General features: G+C 42.6%; 1 protein-coding gene across 25 annotated transcripts in view; it reads left to right on the forward strand.

Annotated features, from left to right (window-relative positions):
* KIF13A (kinesin family member 13A) overlaps positions 1–19,609 on the forward strand; it is a 198,443-nt gene that overhangs the window by 140,184 nt on the left and 38,650 nt on the right. For 14 of the 25 annotated variants that reach the window (XM_081518112.1, XM_081518124.1, XM_081518129.1 and 11 more), the window contains exons 15-23: positions 3,718–3,804; positions 3,901–4,067; positions 5,553–5,672; positions 9,833–10,046; positions 12,237–12,399; positions 13,603–13,743; positions 14,669–14,818; positions 18,028–18,189; positions 18,940–19,113. In XM_081518112.1, the coding sequence (XP_081374238.1) occupies positions 3,718–3,804; positions 3,901–4,067; positions 5,553–5,672; positions 9,833–10,046; positions 12,237–12,399; positions 13,603–13,743; positions 14,669–14,818; positions 18,028–18,189; positions 18,940–19,113 (1,378 nt within the window). The remainder of the gene's footprint in view (positions 1–3,717; positions 3,805–3,900; positions 4,068–5,552; positions 5,673–9,832; positions 10,047–12,236; positions 12,400–13,602; positions 13,744–14,668; positions 14,819–18,027; positions 18,190–18,939; positions 19,114–19,609) is intronic. The other 11 variants (XM_081518134.1, XM_081518135.1, XM_081518117.1 and 8 more) reach the window with 1 other exon arrangement.

The following is a 19,609-nucleotide window of genomic DNA, read 5'->3' on the forward strand; positions in this document are numbered from 1 at the left end:
TGGGAAGCCCTAGACTCCAATAAAAAATAATTTTAAAATAATAAAAATAAAGAGATGGTAGGGAAGAACAAAAAGAAAAGAAAAAAGTACCTTAACATAGCTTAAGTGCCTCATTTTCAGGAGTAGACTGCCGCTTTCTGTTTCTTCAGTTATCAAAGTTAAGGCCACACTAGCTTTTGCCTTCTGCTTATAGAGAGCTGTGTAAGCAAAATTTAGAGCACCAGCTTCGGCGTGGCGGATTCTGCCTTCACTAGCTGGGTGATCTTAGATAAGATACCTCTTTTATCTAATCTTCAATTCCCTCATGTGATAAATAAGGCTAACGGTAGACAAAACATATAAAGCACTTCCCTCAGTGCCTGACACACATGAAAAGTGAAGTTGCTCAGTCGTGTCCGACTCTTTGCGACCCCATGGACTGTAGCCTACCAGGCTCCTCCGTTCATGGAATTTTCCAGGCAAGAGTACTGGAGTGGGTTGCCATTTCCTTCTCCAGGGGATCTTCCCGACCCAGGGATCGAACCTGGATCTCCTGCGTTGCAGGCAGTCGCTTTACCATCTGAGCCACCAGGGAAGCCCCTGACACACATAAATATTGAATAAAGTTAGTTGTTACCCATATAATGCATTATATGAAAAGCAGTTATTAATCAGATAACCCCATTATATGAAGACTTCCTAAGCTAAGCTATAATATGTAAAAATTTGAGAATTAACAGGGTAATATATTTACTTTTTAATTTCTACTAAATGATGTCTTCAATTATTTTATAAGCACGTATAAAATGAAGTCTTAAAACAATATTCATTAATGCAGAACATTGCAATTCAGAACATATTTTTATGAAGAACACTACATTCACGTCAAATTATTCTGTTAATATCAGCCATATACATTTCCAAGTGATGAAAACCTGAGACTAAAACTACTAGCATGCAAAATTCATGAAATTTGTAGGTCTTGTGTTAAAGTGATATATTGTTAACATATTTAATGATAAAATGATACTATCCCTTAAATTTTATTTATTCCAAGTTCAAATAAAATTTAGCTTTGTGCTGTACTCCCCCATTAGAAGCTCTGGAGTTTTTTTCCTACATTTTTAACTGACAAAATTATGTGTGTATATACATACACATGACTTCCCTGGTGGCTTAGACAGTAAAAGCGTCTGCCTACAAAGCGGGAGACCCGGGTTCGACCCCTGGATCGGGAAGATCCCCTGGAGAAGGAAATGGCACCCCACTCCAGTACTCTTGCCTGGAAAATCCCATGGACGGAGGAGCCTGGTAGACTACAGTCCATGGGGTCGCAAAGAGTCAGACACAACTGAGTGGCTTCACTTTCACTTTCATACACACACACACACACACACACACACTCAATGTAACAATTTAATCATTTTCTCTTTCAACTCTATATCTGAACATGATCTTATTCAGGAGATTTCCTTGTACCTGATTTTATTTTACCTCCGAGTCTGTTTACCCTACTCTTCTTCCGTCCCCACCATGCCCAGTCTCCTCCTTTCCTATAACCTGAGGGCAGTGGTTCATTCATTCAGTATACTTGCTCCAGGCTCTGTGCTGGGAATGCCCAAGTATAGTGACTCAAAGCCTTGTGGAGGAGGATGTACAGAAACAACAGTTATTTTACAGGAAGCTAAGTGCTCCTTCTAAAGTGATCTTTATAACCTGCAAGTCTGATCACTATAAAAGTGTGTGGAGTTTGCAGGACTTAGGATATGCTATTGTCGTGGGAATGCACAATAGCAAAAGAAGTGAAGAACAAGATATATTTTAGAATTATGTAAGAGTTGGCGAGATTTAGTGATGTGCTCAGGGACAGCATAGGAACTCAGTAAAGGAAAAGAAGTCAGCAATATTAAATTTCTGTCTTAGAAATGAGATAAACAGGGGTGCTACTAAATTAAGATAAGGTATATTAGAGGAGGAACATGCTTGCAGGATGATAGGTAATAAGTAGTACTGAGTTCAGTTTGGGATATTTTGAGTTTGAGCTGTCCTTGGGATATCAGTGTGAAGATTTCCAGGTGCACATTGGATTTAGGGCTGTAGACACTACACTAAAGAGACAGAGCTGGGTGTTATGTGTTACCTGTTTTGAAAGTGGACCTAGAATGAATAGTGCAAGTGTTAAACCAATGTCTGTGGGATAATCTGAAGATAATCCATGAAGGGGGCTGAGACAGGGAGTCAGAGAGGCAAGGTACAATGATGGAATCCAAGGAAAGAGAACATTTAAAGAAGAGGTCAGTATAGAGGTTAAAGAGCTTTTGTGGGACATAGCAGTTAGGAAGACATTAACAACCAGGGGATGTTTGAGTACCAGGCAGTTGTAGGTATGGAATGAAAAAATACAAAGAAGGAAGAATAGGAGGTGGGGAAGTGGGCGGAGAATCTTGGTTGTGAAGATGGGAATGGGATGGAGACACAGCAAGAGAAGGACATGAGGTGAAGCAATAGTCGTTATTGCCTTGGATCTTCCCCAAGTCCACTGGTTCTCTCTTCACATGTCTTACCTGCTGCTTAACTACATTCTATTGAGTGTTAATTTCAGTGTCTCTGTTTTTCATTTGTAGAAGTCTCAGAAGTCTTTTTTAAGATATACCTGATCTCTATTAGTAGAATTTTGTTTTTACTCCATTGTGTGCTTTAGTAATTTTATTTTTACTTATTTCATTGCCTTTATTGGAAATGCTCTTCTTTGGTTTTGTTGGAGCGTCAAATCCAACTGTTTGTTGTATCTGCTGATAACTTTGCTTCCTAAAGCAGTTCATGATTTTTTAGATTTGTTCCTCTTCAGTGGTTTGTAGGAGTCTTGTGGCCTGGATGAGGCTACATAATTTCCTGTGAAGAGATTTTATATTTGCTTCCTCCATGTACCCCTGGCCTGTGTCCAAGTGGAAATTACTTCTGTGCTAATTTCTTGGCTTGGGTACATTGCCAAACCAGGCAGTTTCCGTAGCTTTTTCTTTTTTATATTATTGTAGTAAGAGCATGATATGTTCATGTGTATGCTCATGTGTGTGTGTGTATGTGTGTGTATAAGCAAGCACCTGGAATAGGGATCCTCTAAAGACACAGATGATCACAGAAGTAATAAGTAAAAGAAGTAAAGCTTATTATATTTCTCTCTGATTTACTCTGGAACTGTTTTTAGTTTTATTCTAGAAGAACGCTGCTCAGTAGAACTTTCTGAGACCGTGGAAAAGTTCTCTCCGCTGAGACCATTTTGGTAGCCACTATCGAGGTGGTGTGGGCTTTCCTGGTGGCCCAGCGGTAAAGAATTCACCCGCCAATGCAGGAGACACGGGTTCAGTCTCTGAGTCGGGAAGATCCCCTGGAGGAGGGCATGGCAACCCACTCCGTTATTCTTGCCTGGGAAATCCCACGGACAGAGGAGCCTGGTGGGGCTATAGTCCACGGGGTGGCAAAGAGTTAAACATGACTTAGCAAGTGAGCAGGCGCGCACACACACGGAGGTGCGGCTCTTGAGAATTAGCATGTGGCTGGTGAGAATGAGAAACTGAATTTGTAGAAGGATCATTCGGCGTTTAAAGTAATAAAGGACACTGCGTGACACATTACGTCTCTTAAGAGAGAGTTCCCCTGCTTACCTCTTGAGCCCCTGGGTCAGAGTTTTCTGCCCTTTACTCTTTAGCTGATGTACCCCCCGCTTCCGTGTCCCCCCAGGTCCTGTGTCAACGGCGCCCTCGTGTGCAGCACCACCCAGCTGTGGCACGGGGACCGAATCCTGTGGGGAAACAACCACTTCTTCAGGTAACCACTCTGTGCTGTTATGTTCACTGACACATCTTTTCTGTTACCCGAGTGTGAAACACGTTGATTTTCTCTAATGGTCAAAAAACCCCACAGAATTAATTTGCCTAAGAGGAAACGGCGAGATTGGTTGAAAGACTTTGAAAAAGAGACAGGCCCACCGGAGCACGACCTGGACGCAGCCAGTGAAGCTTCCTCAGAACCAGACTATAACTACGAATTTGCGCAGATGGAGGTTATCATGAAAACGCTGAATAGTAATGGTGAGACCCTAAACAGTTACTGTCTCTCTCTCCTCTTTAAATGACTCTGAGAGGAACTTGAGTGTGGTTAGAGAATTGTCAGATTTCTGGCATATCCAATTGGGTATTTTGTTGCAGGAATAAAGATTTTGACCTTTTTTGTTTATTTCTGGATTTTTAGCTTCAAGGACCCCTCTTTTTAATTTTTTTTTTTTTCTGTTTTCTGTGTTAATACTTTGTTTGTTTGTTTGTTTAAATTTATTTATTGATTTTAGTTGGAGGCTAATTACTTTACAACATTGTAGTGGTTTTTGCCATTCATTGACATGAATCGGCCATGGGTGTACACGTGTTCCCCATCCTAAACCCCCCTCCCACCTCCCTCCCCATCCCATCCCTCTGGGTCATCCCAGTGCACCAGCCCTGAGCATTTGTCTCATGCATTGAATCTGGACTGGCGATCTGTTTCACATATGACAATGTACATGTTTCAATATAAAAATGAGGTGTCAAGAAAAGGCCAGATGAAAAAGCAAGTGTGATATATTACTCTGTAGAGTATAGAATAACAGAAAAGAGCATCGTTAAGATTAGGGATTAAGCCTCATTAAGACTAGGGATGAAGGGACTTCCGTGGCGGTGGTTAAGACTCTGCCTTCCAGTGCAGAGGGCCAGGTTCAGTCCCTGGCTGGGGAACTAAGGTCCCATGTGCCACGGTGCGGCCACAAATTTAAAAAGAAAAAAGGATTAGAGATTAAGATTAACTACGGGGGCTTCTGACAGTGCAGCACAGAGAGGACCACAGCCGGGACTCAAGCTCCACTCTGCCACTTGTTCACCAAGTTGGGGGGAGTCCCCACCGGCATTTCACGCTCAGACAAAATCGCATCAGTGGGTCATTTAACAACATGCTGGACAGCAAGTCTCCTGTGAGTGGTTGTTTGGAAGCCCCAGTGGGTGCAGGGTGTGACAGGAGAGTGCAGTTCCAAACTCCAGGTGAGGGAACGCCCATTAGAAGAGAGCTTATTTCTTTAGATGCAGTTACAGACTTCTGGATGTCTCCGTTCTCCAGCTCTGCGAAGTATCGAAGTGGTATCCATGTAATCATCTGTCATCCCATGTCACACATTTCTAATTTCTCCAATCACTGCCTGCTTATCTCATACACACACACACACACACACACACACACACACATATAAAATCCCCTTGAATAACCAGTGAATGTGTAGTACTTGTTAATCCCTCCAGTCTTCTTAGCCAGAGCAATTAGTCATCCGTGGCCTGGCTCGTGGTGTTAACGTGAGTATCCGTTTGTGTTCTAGATCAGACTTTGATCTCTAGTGTTGATTTCATTCTTTTAAAAGTAATATTTCCCCGTCACTATGCATTACCCGCTCCCCTTGCTAAGTGGAGCTCCCCTGTAGGGCACACCGATGTGCTCCGATACGATGCTGAAATGCTGGTGGCCGGACAGAGTTCATACTCTTCACCTCTACTGCTTAGGTGGCTTCCCGATCATAAGCCTGTCTGCCTGGTGGTCGTCCCCTTGGTGGTCCTATTTGAAGATTCTCTTCCCTCTCATGTGGTTTCAGACGAAGCTCCTCCACAAACACTGGGATAAAGGTTTTAACTGATTGGCTTTAGCTTGAGGGAGGCTGACTGGTTTTTAGCAGGGCTGCTTGTTGGTGCTTGTGCTTCATGCTCTGGCCAGATCTAACTTGACGGGGAAGACACTGCCGTCTTCTGCCTGGCGGAGGCGCTCTGAATTCTTGCTGGAGGAATGTTCCCTTTTCAGTTATGACCCCTTCCTCCCCATTTCCTTTCCCCACGGCCTTCCTAATGGTTAGAACCTGGTGGCTGTTCTCTTCCTCATGTATTCCACAGCAAGAAGTGTCTCTGGTATTTTTATTTCTGTTGACAGCATAGCAGTTCAGGATATGGTACTTCTGGGTAAATAGGCGCCTGCATTATCCCAGTGATAAACTAAAATAGCGTATCTTCAAATCTCTAGAATAATTAATGGTCTAAAACCAAATTCATTTGAATTAAGAGTAAAAGCAAACCTAGTATTTTTAGACCATAATATGTTTTTCTCGACAACAACTGTTTTCACAGAGTCAGTGGCAGCTCTAAAGTAAAGAACTGAAGGGCTGCTAAAGGGTCCCAGAGCTTATTCCATCTGGGATTAAAAGGTTTTTTTTTTTCCCTAGAAGGATCTATTCTGCTCTTTGATTCAGTGCCTTAGGCATCTTGATATGAATTAATTCTAATTCTCTGGGGCACTTTTTTTTTTTTTTTTTTTTTTTAATTTTCTGGGTCATGGGGCTTCCCTTGTGGCTCAGCTGGTAAAGAAGCTGCCCGCAATGCAAGAGACCTGGGTTCGATCCCTGGGTTGGGAAGATCCCCTGGAGAAGGGAAAGGCTACCCACCCCAGTATTCTGGCCTGGAGAATTCCATGGGCTGTAGAGACCATGGGGTCGCAAAGGGTAGGGTCGGACACACTGAGCGACTTTCACTTTCACTTTCCTCTGGGTCACGTAAATGCCCTTCAGCCTTTACACCATCACCCTCTCTCTTTCTCATACTCGGGATAAACAAGGAAGTTTGCGCTCATTGCGTAGTTATGTACCAGGCAGAGAATAAAGTAAGGAAGAAGAGAGTATGTTATGCCCAAAGGAAAAGAGGTCCTTTCTCTTCTAAAACACTTACCCCTTTGGCTTCTTGGCCTGAGGCATCAGGCTCACTGAGTTTTAAAACAGTTCATTCAAGAGGAAGAAAGTGATAGGGAAATGAAGGAAACTGTTAACACTTTCTTGATAGTGGACTAGTGATTTGAGGACAGGCCAGATCATCTTTGGTTTCTGTCCTTGCCCATATCACAGAGTCAGACTGACATGCTGATTGGGATGATCTTTTTAAGAGTATGCTATATAAGGAGAACAGATGCATGTACAGGTATGGCTGAGTCCCTTCGCTATTCACCTGAAACTGTCACAACATTGTTAATTGACTATACCCCCATACAAAATAAAAAGTTTAAATTTAAAAACAAACAAACAAAAAAGAATATGCTGCATAGGGAATTCCCAGCGGTTAGGATTCTATGCTTTTACCTCCAAGGGCCTGGGTTCGATCCCTGGTCAGGCAACTAAGATCCCACAAGCCGCGACGTGTGGCCAAAATAAAAAAAAGAATATGCTGTATAGTGATAAACAGGTTAATTAATTCAGAAAGAAAATGTTATCAAATATGTCTAAGAGAAAAATGTTTCCAGACTTTTGTTGGGATCAGAGGAAAAAAGAAAGAAACTTCAGCCTTTGTACCTCTCCTGGACTCTATATCCCGGCCACACCTGGAGTCCCCGAGCAGGGCTTCCTGGGCTGGTCCATGGCAGGCGAGGGGAAGGATGCTGGGAGTCGCTCTCTTGTGCATCTGTGTGTCGATCTGTGGCTCCTGAGAAGGCCTGTGTCATCACCAGTCACATCACCTGCACGTTGGTGTGGAGCCCCCTTCTCAGCCACTTGGGATATGTGTGTTTCTACACATCATTGACCAGCAAGGAGAAATAAGAATTAAACATCTTATTCAGTGCCTTTTAGCCAAAGCCCTGGAGTATGATTTTATTAAAAATTGGTGTGTTTTCCAGTTTTCTTTCTCTGAAAAAAGGTTTATACACACTAAGTTAGGGCCCTATAAATGGATGGTGAGGACCCTGTCCTTTCTTTTTGACACCTAGAGCCTAAATAGAGAAAAATATATATATACTGTTTGAGAAATACATGTATATATATATAAAATTCTGAGAGAACTTTTCTTCTCTAGCTCTTAAACGTAAAATTTTATAAAACTCTTTCAAAAAACATCACCATATTATTCACAATTTTTCTTCCAGAGGTTATAAGGCTGTATCAGAAGTTCTAATCCTTTGGAGTATGTCAGTTTTCACTATGGGAAAGGTCTTACCCAGCCATGGTCTGTCTCTGTGTAAGAGGGGTTTTTTTTTAGGAGTCCATTTTCCATCGGCCTTTCAGGTAATGCATTTCAGGGACTCTTACGTCAGGACGCTATGAAGGAAAGTATTTTGCTTTGGAAAAAAAAAAAATGAATTTTCAGATTTTACATCAGCAAAGAACAGTATTTTTTAAACATCTATCCTTTAACAGAGTACTAATTCTGAGGAAAACATTGGAGGTAAGAGTATAATTTATGATTAAGTTTGTTTCCTACCCCAGATAATTAACTCTGGTCTGAGTTCAAAACTCGGCTCTGTTGCTTTGCTTATTAGCTGTGCCGTCTTATGTTGGCCACTTAACTTTTCTGAGCTCCAGTTGTCTCCTCTTTAAAGTAGGAATGCTCTTCACCCCTAGGTTTGTTGCAAGGCTTTCATGAGATGATGCATGCAAAGCATATGGTGCCTCTACCCTGAGACGTAAGCCAACAGATAGTAGAATTATTATTGCTGTTGTGGTCATCGTTTTTATTAAAACAACTCACCTATACTGTGCATATCTAGTGATTTTTAAAATTACTTTTCACTCTGTTTTGTATTATTTAACCTTTTTTAAGCTAAAGTGCTGTTTTTTTTTCCCTCTTCTCATATAGAAAACTAGTAAAATATAAATGCTTATTTCACAACTTGATAGGGTCTTCTGGTCAAGTCAGTCAGTATCCATCATCAGGTGATGTGAAGATTCCTCTTAATTTCCTTCTCTTATCACAGAAATTAAAATGAGAGTCAATTTGTAGAAATAGGACACTGCACTGAATAATAGGCAAGTGTGTGAATCGCAGGCTAGTCTGAGAATACAAGTAAATCTCCTAGGTCCTATGTACTTCAAGGAAATACTTACCCTTATGGTAAATTTCTTTGTTTACCCCCCAGATTGTCTAACATACTCTTTCCCTATTATGGCCTCCTCACTTAGATGTGTTATAGCTTTCTCTTTTGTACATGTGGTCCGTGCTTTCCTTAATCTTTGTGCACTGCATCCAGGTCATTGGCTGTTACCAAGCTAATGTCCTGGCACAGCCAATTAGCTCTTTAGGATTGAGTCCTACCTACACCATAACCACCCCTAGTCATAGTCAGGGCCCCTTTAAACAAGATCTGTTAGTATTTCTAATACCTGTTCACCTACATGTATGTTGGTCATCTCTCAAGCTGCAAAAGCAAAAAGCAGAAGCAGACTTTTGTTTTGGCAAGTGAATTGTTTACTTGGCTATTAACACCTAAGAAATTGCCAGACCATATACTCAATTCATATTTTCAAACATGCTGTGATCTGTAAGTCCTCCCACATTAGAGAAATTCAGGAGAAACAAATTTTTAGCCAAATTGGAACCATACACCCTTTGCCCTATACTAAAGCCAATGCTAAATGCACCTAAAAAGTGACGATGACATAAAATCAAATCTTGTGTGGCTCTGTCTTTGAAATCACCTTACATTTCATTGAGTCTTTCTTCTCAGTGGATAGAATACCATCCCTTTTTCCTCTACACTCTTCTTTTTGTAGTTGAGCCACCTATGTATACATCAGGGCAAGCTCATCAAATTGAAGAAGGTAATAATAGATGTGAGGAATGTTTCCATACAAGGTGTTGAATCTGAAATGTTAAGAAAAAGGAAATGGAGAGAATTCCACCTGACCGGGCCTGGCCGGCCGCTCAATCTGGGGGAGGAGACGGTTCTTGTTAGAAGCCTCGCTGGGGGCCAGAGGGGGGGCGCTGCCTGTCCGAGCCACCGCTGAAAAACCCCCTTGCCTTGTCTCTTGGCTCACCAGACCCAGTTCAGAACGTGGTGCAGGTCCTGGAGAAACAGTACCTGGAAGAAAAGCGAAGCGCCCTCGAGGAGCAGCGGCTCATGTACGAGCGGGAGCTGGAGCAACTCCGCCAGCAGCTATCCCCGGAGAGGCAGCCCCCGAGCAGCGGCCCCGACCGCCTGGCCTACAGCAGCCAGACAGCGCAGCAGAAGGTGACCCAGTGGGCCGAGGAGAGGTAGGAAGGGGATCCAGGGGCCCGGGGGCAAGGCCTCCGGGCCTCGGGGGAGGCCGTTGTAAGGCACGTCAAAGCAGGACAAACCTAGCAAAGAGGGAAATCTTACTTCCACATCTGAATTGTTAGCAGTCGCCTTTTCTTTCAAGGAAGATCCCCCTGGAGGAGGCAATGGCAACCCACTCCAGTCACACATGACTGAGAGACTTCAGTTTTTCACTTTCAAGTATGTTTACTGTGATGTCAGTTGTTAAAGATTACACCTGCCCCCTTACCCTTCAGTAAAAATGGTTCCAAGTTAGAATACCACTGTTTGGTTTTGAAGTAAAGAACAATTGAATAGTTCTAAAGCATAAAAGCGGGCTTCCGTCGTGTCTTTGATGGTAAAGAATCTGCCTGCAATGCAAGAGACCTGGGTTTGATCCCTGGGTCCAGAAGATCCTCTGGAGAAGGAAATGGCGACCCACTCCAGTATTCTTGCCTGAGAAATCCATGGACAGAGGAGCCTGGCGGGCTACAGTCCATGGGGTGCCGAAGAATTGGACACAACTGAGCGACTTTTACTCACTCATTCAAAGCATAAAAAACATTTCTTGTTCTGTTATTTCTCTTACTTTGGAATCAATTTAAATACAGTTTTAATGTGAAGAAATCTGTGAATTTTTTGAATTTATGACTTTAAAATATTTGTATCAGAACTGAGGCAGTGGTGGAGGAAATGGTAACAACAGTAAAGACAACAAATTATTGCAAAGCTCTTTTGTGTTCTTGCCACAGTCTAGGAATGGTGCTTATTTACGATCCCAACAGCACCAAGCCATGGAAAATATTATTTCAATCAATTGAAATATCCTTCCTCAGTCATGCATTCAGTAAATGAAAAGGCCAGGCTTTGTCGATAGTCCATTAATAACTCCTATGTTGTAATAATAATAGCACTGGACATTTCTTAACCATCTATCACATGTGGACACTCCATGCCACAGAAAATCCGAGTGTAACTTTGCAATTGGTCCTTAATGTCTGCATTCCACATCCATAGATTCAAACAATCATGCATCACAGAGAAAAAATTCCATATCTAAGCGGACCTGTGCAGTCCAAACCCATGTTGTTCAAGGGTCAGCTATACTCTTTCTTTCATTCAGTGGGTAATTTTTGCACATTCTACGATGGGCCATGTACTTGGCCAGGAATTAGGTGTAATGACAAGCAAAAAAGACATGGTCCCTGCCCTAGGAGCACTTACAGCTTCACAGGGGAGATGGATGTTATTAGTCAAATAGTTATACAAATAAGTGAAAAATTGTAACTATGACGAAGACTGAAAGTGAAAGTCACTCAGTCGTGTCTGACTCTTTGCGACCCCATGGAATAGACCATGGAATTCTCCAGGCCAGAATACTGGCATGGGTAGCTGTTCCCTTCTCCGGGGGATCTTCCTAACCCAGGGATCGAAGCCAGGTCTCCCTCATTGCAGGCGGATTCTTTACCAGCTGAGCCACAAGGGAAGCCCAAGAATACTGGAGTGGGTAGCCTATCCCTTCTCCAGCGGATCTTCCCATCCCAGGAATCGAACTGGGGTCTCCTGCACTGCAGGCAGATTCTTTACTATCTGAGCTACATGACGAAGACTACTGAGGCAAAAGATGTGGTGCTGGGAAAACATGTAATAGGGTTTGGATCTAGTCAGGATGTTAGAGACACATTTATCAAGAGGCAATATCGTTTAGAGTTGAAAAGCAGATTTCTGCTGCCACAAAAGTACCTACTTCTTGCATTTTACCAACTGAAGAAATCATGTAAAACCCTTTCTTCTTATTCTAGATCTCCACCCCAAAGCTCACAAAAGTCATAATAATCATTTCTTTTTCCTAAAGCAATGCTTTATTGGGCTTTTTTTTTTTTGCCATTATCATATCAAAATCTATTCTTTTTCAAATATTATATAATTTAAAACATGGTTGAAGGTTAAGTTACCCCACACGTTTGCTCCTCATGCCTGGTTACCAGTGGATAGCCCATGGAACCCGGGTGTGAAGAGGGAAGGATAAGAGGTGAATTGGCAAAAATAGGTTGAAAGATAATTGTCTGAGAGGAGATTCCTCCTACTTTCTAATAATCTGACTCACTTGGAAAATGGGTTTGCAGTTTTCTTCCAGATGTTCTCATTTCCTTTTCTGCTGCTCGCAGGGACGAACTCTTTCGCCAAAGCCTGGCAAAACTGCGGGAGCAACTGGTGAAAGCCAACACCCTGGTGAGAGAGGCAAACTTCTTAGCCGAGGAGATGAGCAAGCTCACCGACTACCAGGTGACTCTGCAGATCCCTGCTGCGAACCTCAGTGCCAACAGGAAGGTAAGAATGCTCTCAGAGAAGAGAAGGGCAGGAGGTGCAGCAGTAGCTTCTGAGAAGTAGAACATGACCTTGACATCCGCAGAACATCTGTGAAGAGACCCTGATGCGAGCTGGAAAGTTTGTTCTTTTAAAGACCCCCCTCCAGAAACCTCTTTGGGTACATATGATCAGAGTATGAGAATCTGGAGGGCTAAAAGACTTGTTAGTTTAAATACTTTCTTTAAAACATGGAGACTTGGGACTTCCCTGGTGGTCCAGTGGCTAGGACTTGGTGCTTTCACTGCTGTGGTCCAGGGCTCACTCCCTAGTTGGGGAACTAAGATCCCAAAAGCTACACAGTGCAGCCAGAAATAATAAAACATTGAAACTAGAAATGGATATAACTAACTCCTCTTGCTTTTGTCTTTCATATAAATGCCTCCTGAAATGGGGGATGTGTAAATGTCTTATAATAGTACCATCCTGAGAGAGTGACAGGAAAGGAAAAATCCTATTACGATCCCTGTTTTATGTGCACAGAAGGATTCTTTGCAGCCACTGGGAAGTTTCCATCATTAAAACTTCAAGATTTTTTTCTTTAGGGAGAAACTTTGAAAAATAATTTTTCCTCCATTTTTCACTCTGATAAGTGAGCAAGAAATGAATAGGAGGGTATCTCCTCAGTCTTCTTGCATTTTAGTCTTTTGACCAAGTAGTTCTCCTTTGAGAAATTTACTCTAAATCCATACTCATAGAAGTGTTTGTAAAGATTTATGTACTTTTATATAAGGATGATTATCATAGTTACCTTTGTAATAGCAAACATTTGAAACAGCCATGACGTTGGACAGTGGACTAATTAGTCAAATGAGTGATACACCCCCATAACAGATCACTTTGTTGCTATTAAACATTATGTTTCTGACACATATTTAACAACACAAAAAGGTTAACTGTAGAGAAAGAATTGGGATGGGAAATTCATATTTTTACTTGGTTGTGATTGTGATTAAAAATAAAACGTGTGTGCACAGCCCCACAAAGAAGATTGGAAATGAACTAGAATATTCCGTAGATGGTAGATTTCATCTTTCTTTGTATACATTATGTATCTTTTTAAAACTTTCTGCTTTGTGATAATGCATATTGCTTCAGAAATCTAAAAACATTATAACAAGATTTGCTGTATTTGTTTTTTTGCCTTTGTTTTCCTACATTCCTCAGAGAGGAGCAATAGTGAGTGAGCCAGCTATTCAAGTGAGGAGGAAAGGAAAGAGCACCCAAGTGTGGACCATTGAGAAGCTGGAGAATAAATTAATTGATATGAGAGACCTTTATCAAGAATGGAAGGAAAAGATTCCTGAGGTAAAAGGGACAAAACGTCAAGGAGCTTTGGTTGCATTAAAAGGACAGGATATAAGTGATTTAACCAGCAGAACTGGAGAAGGAAATGACAGCCCACTCCACTGTCCTTGTCTGGAGAATCTCACAGACGGGGGAGCCTGGCGGGCTACAGTCCGTGGAGTCACAAGGAGTCGGACACAATTGAGTGACTAACACACAGTCGTCAGAACACACACATGTGCATCACTGAATATCTGTAGTGATGCTTGGGACATTTATATTAGAAATGTAAAGTGAAAGTGATCTTGACAGGTCAGTTGGATGGGTCATAAAATATGTGATCCTCACACAGATAGGAACTAAGTGAAGAGAACACCTGGCACCTTCTGCATCTTTCGTACATTTCAAGTGAAATGAAGTGGAGCAAAGTGAATTTGTGCTGTTTTGTCGGTGGTGTTAAAAATCAGCTTAGATGGGCCAGCATGGATTTTGTGTTAATTAGCACATGCTCGTGCTGCCCTAGCAGTGTTCATGGCTGGGTACATGCTAAGAAATCATTTTAGAGAGCAGGGTCTGTTGTTCGGACATTAGTGATGGGAAAAAGGATTCGACAAAGGACATGAAGCAAAGCTCGGGGAGTAGAACCATGCGGGTAGGGCGTGCCAGGGAAGACAGTGAGGGTTGGGGTGGGCTGTGTGGTAAGTGGGGCTGTAACTGAAGAAAGGCCTTCCACACCTTGTCATCAGTTATCACCCTAACAAGCCCCTCCCGTGTGCTAGTTTTGTTTTATTTGTATGACATGATTCTGATTTTACTTTTAATTGATGTGAATAAATGCTTTCTTTTTGAAACATTTTAAAATAGCTGGTTTTAAATAGTATTAGGTTGATGTTTTCTTTCCTACTCACCCCCTACCCCCAACCCCCCATCCTGTCCTGCCACTCAGGCTAAGCGACTCTGCGGGAAACGAGGTGACCCTTTCTATGAAGCCCAAGAGAATCACAACCTGATTGGCGTCGCTAACGTGTTCCTGGAGTGTCTCTTCTGTGATGTGAAGCTTCAGTATGCAGTTCCTATCATCAGCCAGCAGGGGGAGGTAAGAACAAGCCAGGCTGGGAGAAAATGACCATGGCTCAAGTGTGGTTTTTGTTGTTTTAACTCGATTTAAGTTATGTTCTCGGAGAAGGCAATGGCACCCCACTCCAGTACTCTTGCCTGGAAAATCCCATGGACGGAGGAGCCTGGTGGGCTGTAGTCCATGGGGTCGCCAAGAGTCAGACATGACTGAGAGACTTCACTTTCACTTTTCCTGTTCGTGCACTGAAGGCAATGGCAACCCACTCCAGTATTCTTGCCTGGAGAATCCCAGGGACGGCGGAGCCTGGTGGGCTGCCGTCTATGGGGTCGCACAGAGTCGGACACGACTGAAGCGACTTAGCAGTAGCAGCAAGTTATGTTCTTGATTTAGATCCAGAAAATAGGGTGAAGCCTCAGGATCACATTTTCTCTACTAATATCAGTAGAAGCTATCAACATTAACTCATGGCTTTACAAGATTATTAGAACAAGTTATTTGTTTGTGGTTCACAAGGATTTTCTTTGTTTTAATTAAATTAGAAATCTTTTGGAAACCAGATTTGGCTCTGTGCCCGATATTGACTTCTCTTTTAAGCTCTTACCTCCATAATACCCTTTAGCTCCTTCCTGGCCCCTAAGTGATCTTTATAAGATATAAAAGTGAAAGTGAAAGTCACTGAGTTATGTCCAGCTCTTTGCGACCCCATGGACTGTATAGCCTGGCAGGCTCCTCTGGCCATGGAATTCTCCAGACTAGAATACTGGAGTGGGTAGCCGTTCCCTTCTTCAGGGGATCTTCCCAACCGAGGGATTGAACCCAGGTCTCCGGCATTACAGGCAGATTCTTTACCATCTGAGCCACAAGGGAAACCCTTATAAGATATAACTTGAGAGGATTATTTTGAAATTTGAAATATTCAAAGCAAACAAGCTTAACCATCCTATTGTTACCACTTCTTTAAAAAAAAAAATGCCTCTTATATTTCAATTATTTCATTATATTGGCCTTATGTCAGCCTGAAACATTTCAGAAAATGTTCAAGTTCAGACTTTTTTTTTTATTACCCAGTTCATCAGTGAATGTCTTCATTTTAAATTTAGTAGCATCAATATTCGGAGAAGGCAATGGCAACCCACTCCAGTACTCTTGCCTGGAAAATCCCATGGATGGAGGAGCCTGGTAGGCTGCAGTCCATGGGGTCTCGAAGAGTCGGACACGACTAAGCGACTTCACTTTCATTTTTCACTTTCATACATTGGAGAAGGCATTGGCAACCCACTCCAGTGTTCTTGCCTGGAGAATCCCAGGGACGGCGGAGCCTGGTGGGCTGCCGTCTATGGGGTCGCACAGAGTCGGACACGACTGAAGTGACGCAGCAGCAGCAGCATCAATATTTCATGATGCTACCAAATTTTAAAGTAATTTGTCCTTTAATAACATGCAAACTTGGAAATACTAAGTTGTTTTTCATGATTCTTTTTTTTAAGTTACATTTTTATTTTTAAAATTTATTTTTAATTGGAGGATAATTGTACAATGTTGTGCTGTTTCTGCCATACATCAGCATGAGTCAGCCATAGGTATATATATGTCCCCTCCCTCTTGAACCTCCCTCCCAGCCCATCCCACCCCTCTAAGTTGTCACAGAGCACCAGTTTGAGCTCCCTGCATCATACAGCAAATTCCCACTGACTATGTAATTTACATATGGTTCGTGGTTCTTAGAGCAGGCTGAGAATAGGGCTCCACTCTGCCTGAAGTGAACCCAGAAAAAAAACCCTAGGTTCCCAGCTGTGATATGTAAGTACATGTCTCGTATTCCCACATGTGTAACCCCCCTGTGAACACTATAGTGTGGGAGACTAGTGAGCTAAGTGACTTTTTCCCATGTTAAAAATAGGCACAACTCCTATGGCAAAGAGACCTAGTAGCTGAGTCCCTAGTCAGGGTTCCTTGAGCTAGGGTCCATGGTGGCCTTGAGTGTCCCATTGATACCCCTAAAATTTTACTAAAAATGTATTAGGTTCTCAAAAAAAACATTAGGGGAAAAAAGCTTAAGAAGTACCATCTTCTAACTGATTTCTCATATTTCCTTTCTTCCCTTTCTCATATTCCTTCCTCCACATTTGTCTCACTTGTCAGATACCATCAACTAATTTCTCTCAGGTTCCTAAGTGCCAGGGCCAGTTGCTCTGCAGAAGGTGATCTGAACTATCTCTGAAAATGAGGCTCACTGGTTAAGATGACAGCAGCACTGCCAGCGCGTGTGTCCCCTTCACAACTTGTCATTACAACCTTAAAGTGTGGTATCAAAGATAAACCTGGCCGATTACCACACTCCAAGACTGAGTGGGGATTCCTCCCATTAAATTCAGTTCTGTGCCAGCAGTTACAAGAGAGACGCTGCTAAACTCCTACCAATCCAGAGAACCACTAAAGGGCTGGAGACTTCAAGCCCCATCCCTCCCCCCCTTTTTTTAAGAAAAACCACCTTAAAGGAACTGTTTCCTTTTAACTTAGTGGTTTTGTATTTGTCTTCCCTCCTGGAGTAGGTCTCACCCATCACCCTGCTTCCAGCTACCATGTGAGATCTGGTCTCATTCTCTGCTCCCAAGAGAAAAGAGGCTGTATGAGCCCAGTGGCTGTGACTGTTTGATTTTCTGTTGTAAACGCAGCGCTTAGTACCTTCCCTGTCACCCAGTCACTTCTCCGTAAATATTTGTCGATGGGATAAATTTATCCCGTGACAACCCGCACATATCTCTGTTAGAGCAGTTAGTCTCTACTATTATTCTTGGGTTTTTAATTCTCTGTCTCCTCGATTGACTGTGAGCATCCAGACAGCAGAGCCTGTGTCTTTATTTTGGTGTTCCCCACGATTCCAGGTATCTGTTCAGATGAGTACGTGATTGAATATATGAATGTGGGAAATAGATGACTCCAGGTAGCATGTGATAGCTGCCATTGTGCTGTTCACGAACTGTCCTGGAAAAGAAGGGTAAGAGTGAAGATGATTTCAGGAGGCAGATTTCGCTCCAAGTAAAGCCTGGTGATTACAGAGCAGGTGATGGAGTGGACTAGCTCTGGAAGTTTCCTGTTGCTGGAGGTGGCCTAGTAGTCACGGTGGGGCTGCTCATTGTGGGTTATGGTTGCATGCTTTCCATCTCAGGTTGGTTGTGTCCACAGGCTGCCTTTTAACCCCACAGTGCTCTGGTTCTTTGACCCAGGTTGCAGGGCGTCTCCACGTGGAAGTGATGCGAGTTACAGGCGCCGTCCCGGAGCGCATGGTGGAGGACGACTCCTCGGAGAACTCCAGCGAAAGCGGGAGTCTTGAAGTCGTAGACAGCACCGGGGAAATCATTCACCGAGTCAAGAAACTGACATGCCGGGTGAGAGGGCGGGACTGCGGAGGCTCGGATAAGTGATCTTCTCCATTCAAAACAATTTGATGGAAAATCTTGGGCATTTTGCATAGAACACGGTACAAGTTAAACTTTCTGGCAGCAAACACTGTAATGGACAGTACTTTTTGCAGAAGTACAGCATACTTTATGATGACAGTTGGGTGAAGTTTCAAAAGTTTCTTTGTATGTGAGCTGCAAGGAGTGTATATTGTTTAAGGAATCATGCTTGTCTAGTAAAGGTTGCAGCTGTATCCAAAACTCAGTCATTAGGAAAGTTTGCGAGGGATGTGTGTGTGTCTGTCACCATGCTCATATACTGTAGTTACAAAACTGTGGTACAGATTTCATTGCAGATGCTCATGTATGCGTGTATACCCAGCTGTGTACAACTCTTTTCGACCCCATGGACTGTAGCCTGCCAGGCTCCTCTGTCCATGGAATCTCCCAGGCAAGAATACTGGAGTGGGTTGCCATGCCCTCCTCCAGGGGAGTCTTCCCAACCCCGGGATCAAACTGAGGTCTCCTCAATCGCAGGCAGATTCTTTACCAGCTGAGCTACCAGGGAAGCCCATCATTACAGATGGGTAATCCTTAATGAAATATTTTCAGATGTCAAATGGATGACTGATTTATTTCATCACTTACTCTTAAGTTTGAGGTAGATGGATATGAAAAGCATGCATGGTTTGTTTTCTTTATGAGAGTTATATTTGCATTTCTTTTCCCTCTCTTCAGGTAAAAATTAAAGAAGCAACTGGGCTGCCCTTAAACCTCTCAAATTTCGTCTTCTGTCAATACACGTTCTGGGACCAGTGTGAATCCACGGTGGCCGCCCCTGTCGTGGACCCTGAGGTGCCTCCCCCACAGTCCAAGGATGCCCAGTACACTGTGACCTTCTCTCACTGTAAGGTACAAACGCCGTTGCGAAATGAACTACTTGGGAGGCTGCCGGCTGCGGCTCAGTTCAGAAGTCTACTTGTAACTTAGAGGTTTTCCCCATTATGAAACATAATATGCTTATTAGGCTTTTTAACCTCCAAATGTACTTTATTTTTTACATATATTTCCACTATACATTATAATTATTTTTTAAGTAGATAAATTAAGATTTTTAGTTGTAATTTCAGTATCAAACTCTCAAAAATTAATAGAATGAATATACAGAGAAGCAGAAGGATACAGTAGACGTGTAAAGCACTGTGAACCAGTTCAACATGAAGTTAAGATTTATACAATTTTCACATAACAATAGGATAACAAATTCTATTCAGGTTCCCACAGACTATAAACTGGGAGACACTGAAACATATCCAGGAGCATAAAGCAAGGTGCAAAAATGTCTTGGTCTAAAGGTATTGAAATCATACAGAGTCTGTTCTCTTATCACTGTGGAAATATGTTAGAA

Source organism: Giraffa tippelskirchi, chromosome 8 (genome assembly GCF_054371585.1).
Source record: "Giraffa tippelskirchi isolate mGirTip1 chromosome 8, T2T-mGirTip1v1.2.pri, whole genome shotgun sequence".
Lineage (NCBI taxonomy): Eukaryota > Metazoa > Chordata > Mammalia > Artiodactyla > Giraffidae > Giraffa > Giraffa tippelskirchi.